General features: G+C 51.0%; 1 protein-coding gene across 1 annotated transcript; it reads right to left on the reverse strand.

Moving 5' to 3' along the window:
* Positions 1 to 4,108: 4,108 nt before the first annotated feature.
* LOC108863982 (uncharacterized) lies at positions 4,109 to 5,675 on the reverse strand. Its single transcript, XM_018638789.1, has 2 exons — positions 4,461 to 5,675; positions 4,109 to 4,234 (listed from the first exon to the last, which is right to left on the reverse strand). Exons 1-2 carry the CDS (start codon positions 5,673 to 5,675, stop codon positions 4,109 to 4,111), a joined length of 1,341 nt encoding a protein of 446 aa, XP_018494305.1.
* Positions 5,676 to 11,865: the final 6,190 nt, after the last annotated feature.

Here is an 11,865-nt window from a genome sequence, read left to right on the forward strand (position 1 = left end):
GTACAGCTGGGAGTCGGTAAAAACTATACGTGTACCGCCCATTGCTCGCAATTACGCTGGTATAATGTCCGCGGCTCAGAGGATGATGAGATTCTTCCAGTGACTGACACAACCCTTAGAGATTCCAGAAACGAACGACGAAGAGCCGAGTGTCTCTCAGAAGGAGACAACACAAGAGAATATCGACGTAACGATGAGATCGAGTGCAAGCGACAATGAAAGAGACATCGACGAGATTTCGATGATGTTGGAGGATTTCGGACGCGACAAAGCGAGCGATGTGAAGAAACCCGAGACGTCGAGAGGAATCGACTTGAATGCGGCAATATTGGAGTCACCGACGAGAGATTCGGAGGGAGAAAAAGACGACGAGAGAAACAGGAGGAGAAACGCAAAACGCGCGGCGAAATTCGAAGGGAAATATGGAAAATAGTTCGTGTTGTTGGGAAAATTAGATAAGGGCAACTCAGATAGGAACAGGCACGTCTAGGAGGTAGATAGTTGAGTACACATAGGTAGTAAGACACGTGGGTGATGAGGACATCGTATTGAGTAGCGTGGACGAGCTGCCGGTAGGGGGCGTTGGAGCCGACATTAGAGTTTGGGGGAAGAGGAAAGCCGAGGGCCCATTCCATGCCGGGAGTCGGACGGAGCGAGTCGACAGCGTTAAAGTGACGATACAAGCAAACAACGGTGACGAGCAAGATGGAAAACCAAAGACCCGGAACGAGCAGTGGAGAATCGGAATCGAGAAAAAAAAGGAGCATTCTGAAATCAGAAAAATCGGTTGCCATTCCGATGCGACTGTGGGCCGAGTTCGCCGAGAGCGCCGCGAAATTCAGTGAAACCATGTACAAGATAGCCGGTTATGCGTACGAGGTTCGCAGGAAAGAAGAAAGTCGGCGGCCTCCCGGGGAACGGGGCCCCATCGACGTAATGTTCCGCGATGAGGTACGAGTATACGAGTTCGTCAGCGACGACGAGGCGGAGGAGGTCCCGTTCGAGTCGGAGATCCCGACAAATTACGATGAAGGCACGAGAGGACCCGTACCGCGGAAAGGGAAACGAGGATCCGAGTACGAGTGCACGGCGAGTACATCGAAGGAAGACGAGAGGAACGAGGCGGCGGTGCCGAGCCAGGAGTTCTGGCCTTGGTCTGGGGAGCCGAGTCCTACCCACGACGACGACGATTCCGAGGAGGAAACAGCCGGTTCGCCAGAGGCACCGCGACACGAGACCGAGCCACACTGCGAACTCGACGATGAGGCGAGCGAACTCCGCCGCCGGAGGACACGAGACGTGGGCGCAGGACGAGATCAGCGACGCTCAGGAAGAACGAGCGCGAGTCGCGTCGACACGATGTATGGGCTGTTGGTCCTGGGCACACCGGGCAGGAGACCCGAGATGTCCGGCTAACGCCGAAAAGTGTTTCCATTGTGGCGGAATCGGACACTTCGCCAGATGTTGTGAGCTCTAGGTCGAGATCGAGTGCTACCGATGCAAGAAAAAGGGGCACATGCAACGGCATTGCAAACAGTTCGAGATCTTGGCGAAACAGCTGGAGAACGAGTCAAGATCGAGCGTTATGAGCGATTATTAACATCAAAATGTAAATCTTACGATTGTACAAGCGAAATACAGTTAAGTGTATTTGTTGGATATATGTGTACTCAATAGCTTGGTAGAATGATAGGCCGATCCCAAACGAGGACATTTGGTGGGGGGTAGCAGTGGTCGACTGTAGGGAGAGTAAGATAGGAGGCGCGTAGCGCGAGATGACGTGCATGCATACATAAACATACATTCTTGAGAGGTCCGAGTAGGGCCGAGGTCGTGTCAGACAGAACGGAATAAATGAGTGACAGGAACGAGACACAGTCGATTAAAACCCACACAAGTTCCCTACACTTCCGAAAACTTGTTTACTCTTTTTTGGAGCCTTAGAAACGGCCAAATAGGTCGATATTGGTATCAAATGAAAGCTCTCGACGAGAGCTTTCGATCGCGCTATCGCACGACTCTGTAGCTATAGCCGTTCTCGAGATAGAAGGGGTTGAAGAAAAAACTTCTCCGGGCATTTATTCCGTCCAGGAGAACTAATCAGATCCGGGACCATGCGGAAAATATTCCTCTCAAAATTATCTTCAAAATGAGACCCCACTCGATCAGATCGGCTTCGCAGGGCAGATTTTGCCCAGACCCTTAGTGAGTCTGTTGAGACTTATGTCAGCATTAGTGGCCGCTTTTGTGATCGAATACTTTTCCTACGGATGGTGCTAAGTGTCGATTCGATCATTTGTGCGCAAGATTGCTTCGCTTGTATTGCAAATCACTGTCTGTTATACCAGGGTGATATGTTCATTGTCTGTTGCGTGAATACTTTATTAGACATCTGATTCGTGTCTTCGGCCATCTATTGAATGAAGCCTTCGACTTCATTCTTCCTTTCTTGCAACACTTTCGCAACAAGTATTTCGCTGTAATTCGTATGTTTTTCTCAGGAACATTACCCCATCTCGACACGACGTACGGTCCATCCTGCGATCACGGACGATCACCCTCTCTTGCGATGAGTTCTCTCGGAGAATTCTTGAACAGTCGTTTCGCTGGCCTTGATCGATTTAGGGGACATCAGCGGCGAACGATCGAGCTGCTGCTTGAAAAGAAAAACGTGCTGACGGTGATGCCGACCGGGGGCGGAAAGACGCTTGTCTACGCGTTTATCCATGAGTATCTCAAAGCGACCGTCCTCGTCATCTCTCCCTTACGTGCACTTTGTCTTGACCAGAGTGAGAGTTTGAAGTCGAGATTTGGCTGTAAGACAGCGTTCCAAGGTCCTGTTAATGGTCGACTGGAGAGTAACCTCGAAATTCTGCAGCGTTGTAGCGACGGTGAGCCTCATCTGCTCTTCGTATCCCCGGAGTTTCTCACAGCGTGTTTTGACCGCTTCGTCGAAGTCAATCGGGCCATGGAGTTCGGTCTAGTCGTGGTCGATGAGGTACATGTTATTTTCGACTGGAAGTACTTCCGACCGAGTTATGCAGAAGTTTTCTCTCACATTGGTGATCATCTTTCCAAATGTCCCACCCTCTTTCTATCTGCTTCGATTACTGGCTCTGAGCAGGGGGCTCTTCAGAGCCAACTACGATCATCCGGGGAGTTCGTCGTATTGAGAACCTCTCGTTTAAGGCGAAACATATACATCCATGTAAGGAACGCCACTAATGTCGGAAGTGACCTCCTCGGTTCAATTGCCCTTGATGATGTTTGTTGTTCCGTATGTTCACTTTACCGTAAAATTCATAGGATCCCTCCTCCGGTCAAGTCTTGTCATGGAGACCTCTTCTCACTCTTGCAAGATGTTACGGAAACATCGAATATGTTCGTCTTGGGTAGATCAAAGCTCGCTCACTGGATGTGCGGTGAGAGGTGGAAGAACTCAAACAGCTTGACTGGGATCAGTAGAGCACGAATCGCTGAAGTATTCGCTAGTCGTCGGCTGCAGTTGGCTGATCGACGTGGGGTAGAGGGTGTGAATCATAATTCTAGAGGACTCATATACTGGCGGGAGTTGGTCGACTACGCGATTTCGGTCGGACTGCTTGCTCTTAAGTCAAATTCCGATTTCGAATCCCGTGTAAGTATTGAGTCTCTAGGTATCGAACGCGAGATCCCGCAGGGTCTTTCTGTTGGTCATGAGGGCGTGAGCGTCAACTCTCAGCAGAGGAATCGAATCAGTGTCCTGATGGAAATTACAGGTTAACTGACTTTATTTCGTATTTTCCTATCTCATGGTTCACAGCATCGAGTAGCTGAGCAAGATCGTAAATAACGACTCGCCCGTGGCGGTGCATATTTAAATTGCTCTACTCGCGTTCTATATATCGATAATTGCTTTTCACATTATCCGATGTGTAACACCGGACTGACCCTTCCCAATCATGTATATAAACAGCTTCAATAAAGACTGACTTCACTTGAGGAGTAATATCCTATACCGGTATTATTTCTTTGGTCTGTTGTGTTCCGTCCGAAAGGTGCCTACTCATCCCATCGAACTCTTCGAGTACTCATCGTCATCTCCGGAGAAACCGACCGAAATTTCCCTTCACATTTTTTCAGGCTTGAGTAACGAGACCAGCGGCGAGATTATGAACGGAATGGAGGGCAGGACGTCAATGCCGCTCTCTTCACCGAGGTTTATACAAGTGTGAGTTCCAACGACCTCAGCGAGCTGCAAGGGGAGAGAGCTAGAATTATTTGAAGACGAAAAATGGCAAAAAATCGAAAAATTGAAATTTCGGAAAAACTGGAACTGATGGAGAAAATCTGTAAATAAATTCGGATTCAGCGCCCCCGGTTCACCCCGAAATAGCTTTCACTTTCTTTGTAACGCGAAAAAAGTTTTTTTTGTCGAGCTGTGTAATCAGTGATTTAGCGGAACTTCTTGGATCGGCTACTGTATTGGGAAGAATTTCTTTGCAGTTGTATACGGAGCCATTTTTGAGCAAGGCTGTCCAATCCATGGGGATGTTTCTTAGCCAGTCTCTTCCTATCAGGGTAGGGAAATTCGGTTTGTTGAACACATACAGCCGAAGGTTTTTCGTAACGTTTCCGTAACTGACTTCGATGTCTGAGTAAGAATGAGGCTCGAAGTTTTCCCCCGTTGCAGATTTCAGACTTATGTCATTTTCGTGGAGCCTGTGGTCCGGTGCGATAGAACGGAATTGGTCGAGCGTCATCGTCGAGATTCCGCTTCCCGTATCCACTTCCATATCAACTTGATGACCGTTGAGTGATACTGTCACGTAGATGGGGTTTTTCGAGTTGACATGGTGAAAAGGTATTTCTTCGATGAAGTGTTGAGATTGCCGAGGTTTCCTGCAAGCCCTCGTGAGGTGTCCGACGAGCCCGCAATTATTGCAAGTTACTGATTTGTATTGGCATGCGGGAGCAAGGTGATTTCTGTCCCCGCAGCGATAGCAGTCAAGGTTAGCCCGGTTTTGCGTAGAGTTTCGAGGTTTCGAGCCCGAACTGCCTTGGTTTTGCGGGTGGAATCGATTCGAATGATGTTGTTTTGATCGACTTGAGAGCTTGTTGATACCGGAGTTCTTCGGATCGGTTGACGCCGCAGTCGCTTTCTGTACTTTGAAGAAACTGTCGGCGAGATCGAAGATTTCGGAGAACTTCTCCATTTTTTCGGACTTCATGAGGACGAACTGTTTTGCTCTCACGTCGGCGAGACCACGGATGAATTGTTCGCTCAGATTTTCTTGCAAATTTCGCTGATCCCAAACGCATTCGATGGAGCTTTTACGGAGTCTTCCCTCGAAACCCAGCAGCGACTCGCCGGCCTCCTGGCGTAGCTCCCGGAATCGTCCTCGAGCCGACCATTTGTTGAGATGCGGCTCGAAAACGGATTTGAGAGTACTGACAATCTCCTCGTAGGATAAATCGTCAATTTTTCGATCGGGAAATACCTTATCGTTTATCTTTCGGAAGGCATCTGCTCCCATGTACGCGATCAGCGCGCATTTACGTCTATCCGAGTCTGAAATCATATGGTAGTTGAGATGATTCGCCAGACGGGTTTCCCAGAGCGTCCATGTTTCAGAGTTTGTGTCGAATTCGGGGAAATACCCTGGGTTTGTTGCTATTTGAGTTGGTGGTGACATCGTTCTTCCTAGACCGAGCTTTGGAACTTCTCGCACTGGAACGTATGGGTTCCGGAAGGCCTCGATCGTTGGCCGTTTGTGCACTAACTGTTTTCGGAGAAGCTGGTGGGTGCAGTTTAATCCTCGTCGCCAGATTGTTAATCTCCTTGAGTTCCTAATGGATGCTCGATCTGTCTTGAATCACAGCTGCATACCAACTGACTCATTTATTTTGGAAACACAAGGCGAGCACGCGTCTGCTGACGCGCGGTACTATTTAAAAAGGCCCGTAACCCCGACATTCACATAAGGTGGGAGATTCCGACGATGATGTCTGCCTAACATTTCGCCTTCTGAGAGGATGGAGAGTAGCTGTGATCGTGAATCCATTAATGAGTCATGAATCATGAGCCGTAGAGTCAAAGTTGATGAAGTCTCTGTATACGTTTTCCACTTCATGGCCTGTTCCCTCTCACAGGTGGAATAGCACACTCCGCATGCTCGAGCGGTTCGTGAAGCTGAGGGAAGCTGTCGAAACTCACTACGAAGAGCATGGTGCATCGTGGCCCTTCTCGCGGAGAGAGATGGAGGCCATTGAAGAAATGCTTCCTGCTCTTCGATCTCTTAATGCCGCCACCATGAGGCTATCTGATGAGAGCGTGGCATTGTTCAAAGCGGACATCATCATCGAAGTAGGGTCATCATCAAATTTGATTCGTAACTCCTTAACCAGAGCCCATTCTCACAAGACCTCGTTTCCTCCAACAGTACATGTTCGTGGAGCTGGCGAACATAACGTCTGAGTCCCCATCGAGCTTCGCCACAAGGCTTCGAGATAACCTCTGTTTTGTATGACACTAAGGAGACTACGAGACGTTCACGTTACTGAGTGGCTAATGAATAACCGTTTATTGGCAGCGGCTTATATACTAGTGAATCCACTTCGTTGTAATCATTGAGCGATTACACAACACCTCCCGATCTAGTCGGCTCGTCCGAAGAGACGACTCAAGCCTCTTCCCAATGCTGCGTAATCAGTCGGTTTCTTGACGTTGCGCGGAGGCTGCTCACGCCTAGTGACAGGTTCTCCTTGCTTGCTTGGACCTTGGGCGCACACTGGTGCGCGCGACCGTTGCTCCAGACCCGTGGTGATGCCGCCGTCGGAGGCCGACACACTGGACGGCGGTTCTGGCAGAGAAGACGACGGAAAAGACGCGGAATCGGACGCAGGAACTCGCGACATAACGTTTGAGGGAGGCGGAGCCGAGATGGAATCTTCGAAGTCGGCTTCTTCCTCCGCATTCGAACTGATCCCCCATCAAGTTAGCCCAGTCGATGATCCCCTCTGGATTCGACGAAAGGTGCTACCGCTGCTCAGAGAAAGGCCCCATGCTCGTCTGCGGCGGTCCCCGTGCCAGCTTCGTCCATGAGAGCTGCTGTTTGGGGAAGGAAGATGCCGGACTCTGTCGAGCCTGCTGTGTCGCGGAGACTACCAAGAATGTTTCTGTCCGCGTCATCCAGCTCAGTAACATGATGCTGTCGCTCCATGAGAAAATCGACTCCAAGGACAGGGAGATTCGTGAATTACGGACTGTCCTGTCCTCGTATGAGCTGAATGGTCGTGTTTCCGCGCATTCCTCCGGAAGCGTCGCCCGTGAAGTTTGTGCGAACCCAATTCCTTCCGCTCGTCCGCTCAACCCGAAGCCCTCTTCCGCCGCAGTCGTATCGGTCCCGAAGATGCCTTCCAGCGCTGCCGGTAATGCTACTGCGCCGGTCGTCGCTTCCAGTTCTGTTGCTAAACGGCGCGGCAGCGGACTGTCGACAAAATCAGCCGTTGAGGCTGAACAATTAAACTTCATGCCAAGGAACGTAGAGGGAAATTCACTTTAATGCTAGCTGCTCGCTCACTGCTGCGCCCCGTGCCCTCGAGTCACATACGTTTACGTGTCCCGACTCGACGTATCCACGGACTCGCGAGCGGTGTTCGACTATGCGTCATCTCTTGATTCTGGCCTCTCCGACCACATTGCTTCTCTATACCGTGCGCTCGATTCACATGCTGCGGAGCGCCACTTTGCCACTCAGGACGCCATAAGGAATCAATTCGATCGCCTTATTGCCCGCGAGAGAACTTTGGCTGAGTCGCGTGTATTCTCGTGCGGTAGTGCTCGCGACTTCTATCGGTACGCGCGCAGTCGCTTGGGTGGTTGTCCCGATGTCCCTCTGCTGAAGACTTCTGCTGGTCATCTTCTCTCATCGTCTCCTGACAAGGCTGCCTGTTTCGCTCCCTACTTCTCATGGCTCTTCACACCTGGCGACGGATCCCCCATCCCTCCGGTTCGCTCCAGTGGTACATGTCCTCCTCTTCAGGACTCGGATATCGACGAGCTCACCATCTTCAACGCGCTACGTGCTTTGGGCGAGAAACTGACCGTCACTCCAGATGGACTCCCTCCGCTATTCTTCTCCAACGCTGCTCTTGGCTCAGCCAAGCCGCTTCGAATCGTCTATAATCTCTCCCTAAGTTGTGCCACGCGCCTGGAAACTATCCTATGTCACACCGATTTTCAAATTTAAAGGCTCGCGAGCGGCTGTTGCCAATTATTTATCGGCCGATTGCTATCACCGTGTTGGCTAGTAAGATTCTTGAACGCATCCTCGCAGATCGGATCGTCTCTCAATGCGAGATACACGACCTTTTCGATCGAAACCAGTTTGGCTTCAGACCCAGGAGGTCTACTGTTCTCCAAGTTGTGGAGACACGTGATAAGTGATAACTGATCTGGCTTAAATGACAGTTTGGCCCGCACTGATGCTATATTTATTGACTTTCGTGCCGCTTCTGATGTGGTTAACCACCGCTTCTGTGGCGGACACTCTTCACTGACTAAATGAAAACACAAGAACTGAACTTGTAGAGTTCACGTGGAGTGCGCTGCGCAGATAGAGTTACCAGGAGAACCCCGGATTGGACGGGAAAATCTCCTGGAGATGATTGAATGAGAGCGAAGGAGGAATGAGCCTCCGTTCGCTGAGAGGAACTGAATGAGCACTGGGGTTTTGAAGCCCTGGACAAACTTCACGAGGAGCTCTGATGCTACCTCGTGACCGTGATTCTCGATGATGATTGATTGTCTCTCATGTCCGCCGCTGTCGCCGCTGTGGCAACCACAGTGTTTTCAACGTCTCTCGACCGGCTGTCAGTGAAACAGCTGATGCGGAGCAGCTGACGTTCAGCTCTGGAGAGGCCAGCGCTGCGCCTGTTGACGTACCTAGGTGGCGGCGCACTCCTCCGGGATTTATTCTGGTTTAAACAGGACTGCTCGTCCTGGACGGGTATTATGGATAAATAATTACACAATGATTGAGATGCTGGAAGGTCCCCACGGTTAGACTCTAACTCTGCTGTGCTTGTTGTGTGCTGATTGTTTTGAGTAGTGTGTGTGTGTCGTGAACGTGTGCAAGCTTAGAGACGCGACGGCAGCTCCGTCCGTGACAGTCCCCCCCCCCGAACTCCGCGTTCTCCCGAAGAACCCGGAGTTCTGAACTGCAGGCTTGGAAGTCGCTTTCGAATTCAAATTGACGCGCTGGGTCGAAGGCGCCGCCTGGCGGCGTGTGCCGATCTCTGGCGGTAACTCCCCGCGCGACCGTCTCCATCAGTCTTCCACTGTCGAGTCTGGGAACAACGTTCGTGCATCCCTTCCGTTTTTGTGATATCACCATGGCCAGTTCTTCATCGTTCCACCGCCACTCCCGGCCCCAGGGGCACCCCTATCACCATACCCCCCTGGGGGTGGTGTATGGCCTTTTGCTCGAAGGAGAACTTAACGACACCGGGCTGTCGCAGCGAGACTGCCAGTTCCTCGCTCGACATTATTGGTTTGATCTGTCCGAGGAGGAACAACGGCCGTTCCGGGCCTACGCCAGGAGTCTCCTGAAGAGGAGGCGGGGCACAGTGCCCAAGCCCACGCTGACCCGGCAGTTCCGGTTCAAGCCGCCGCGCCTGGCAGCCTTCGTCGGCAGCTACCTGAGGCTGCCGCACGACTTGCAGACGGGGGAGCCCCATGCGCTCACCATTCCTTTGGGCCAGGCCCAGATCAACATCGATCTGCCGCGGCTAGGCGCCATCGAAGCCGCCGCAGGCGATGAGGCACGCCGCGAATACGTTTGGAGAATGATGCGGGACCCCGGACTCGCTCCGGCTAGCGAACGTACCTCAAGGCCCGTCGACCCCGAAAGCGGGGAGCCCGTCCTCCCCGAAGGATTCCGGCCCCAGGGGCATTCCTGAAGATATGGAATGTGATATGCTGTCGCAGTTTTAGTATAAATGTGGCTTTTCACTCTGATGTACTGGTATGGTTTACTCTTGAGTCTTGAGGGTGGGGAATTGAATTTGGGCTGTGGTTGTGATTTCTTCTCTTTTCTGGCATTATTTAAAGGGCCAGATCTGGCGTTCTGAGATTCGGTTGGGAAGTTTCCAACGGGTAGAGCTTTCTGATAGGCCGATCGAGGATTTGGCCTGTGCCCGTTTTGATAGTGCATGATTAGAGTTCCTAAATTTCGGACATTTCCGTTTCGCTCTCGTTGTCCGTTTTTTCGGAAAAATGTCCGAAAATTCGGACAGATGTCCGGTTTTTCGGAAAAATACTCGGAAATCCGGACAAATGTCCGGTTTTCCAGAAATGTGCTCAGCATCCGCCGAATCCATTTTCTCTGGGGGAATAGACCTCAGATCTTCTCAGATTCGCTCCCGATGGCAACTTGGGCGCCGAGATTCTTCGCTGCTTCATTCTGCTCCTCAGTTTGAAGCATAATCTCTGGTCGGAAATCGGAGGAGCCTTCACGATTGGCAGCGAAGCGCTGAAATGACAGCATTGCAAGATAACATGACACTGTCAAGTGTGGAATGACGATATCGAACCTCCATCACCTGATGTGCACATCTGTGAGGACCGAGCTGATCTCGCGGTTTCCAAGCCGCGAGTTGTCTGGACTCTCCGCATCGCGCTCAGAGAGACCACGAGAAGAAGTGAAGCTCGAAGTAACCAGCCAATCGTTCCCCGAAACGGAGCCTCTTGCGCTCGTACCGACCCGGAAATGGACGTGAATCTAGAAACGTTGGTTCGAAAATGGCTCGCGAAAGCTGAAAATCAGTGCTTCCGTCGCCTTAACGGAGACGTGGTGTGCGAGATTTGCTCTGCGACGGTGACCATCAAAGACCGCAGGGGAAGTGCGAGACTCTCCGAGCATCTGAGGACAGCCAGGCACCTGCGCGCAGAAGAGATTTCGGGCAGTCAAAACGGGATCGTGAACGCTCTGAACGCGAGTGAGACAGAAAATGTGAATCCGTTCAATTACGAACTTTTCCTGCTTTTCGTATCTTCAAATATCCCGCTTCATAATTTGTCATCACCACGTTTCAAGAGCTTCTTTCAAAGGTACGCCGGTCGGCCGGTGGAGTATGCGAAAAATCCGGAGAAGTACATTGCCTTCGGCTATCAAAGAATCACGGAAGAAATAAAGCGCCGGCTCGAATCAGTTCCATACGCCATATACATCGATGAGACTCAGGATGTCCGAAAGCGAAAAGTGGTGAACACGATTGTGATCCCCCTCACGGGGATGCCCGAGCAACCCCTCCTTTTCGATACAGACTTCGTGGATTCCGCAAACACCTTGACCCTGGCTGGCATCGTTAACCGAACAGCGATGACAATCTCGAAAGATCCGAACTTGTTCAGATTGTTTGTGGCCGACCAATGCCGTACAATGATAGCTGCTGGCCGCGAATTGAAGATTTTCTACAAGAATTTCGTACACATCACTTGTTTCGCTCATGGCTTACATTTGCTCTGTGAATTCATCCGAGAGAAGTTCCCAAAAGTGAATTCTCTCGTCTCGAGCATGAAGAGTGTTCTGAACTACTCGAAGGCAAGGACAGATCTCTACCAGGAAATACTCGAGGATGAACCGCTACCTCCCAAGCCAGTTATAACGAGATGGGGCACTTTCCTCAACACTGCGTTCCACCATCAGCGGAATTTCGACAGAGTGAAGCTATTTGTGTCAAAGATTGAAGCGAGAGCCGCGGACAGCATGGCTCTGAAATCCCTTGTCGACGACCCTGATTTGGAGACTCAGTTGGATGCGATTTCTCGTTTCTCGGAAATACCTCGAGCGATCGAGCTTCTGGATCTCACTCGATCACGAT

The sequence above is a fragment of the Galendromus occidentalis genome, unplaced genomic scaffold (genome assembly GCF_000255335.2).
Source record: "Galendromus occidentalis unplaced genomic scaffold, Mocc_1.1 scf7180000077180, whole genome shotgun sequence".
NCBI classification, from domain to species: Eukaryota; Metazoa; Arthropoda; class Arachnida; order Mesostigmata; family Phytoseiidae; genus Galendromus; species Galendromus occidentalis.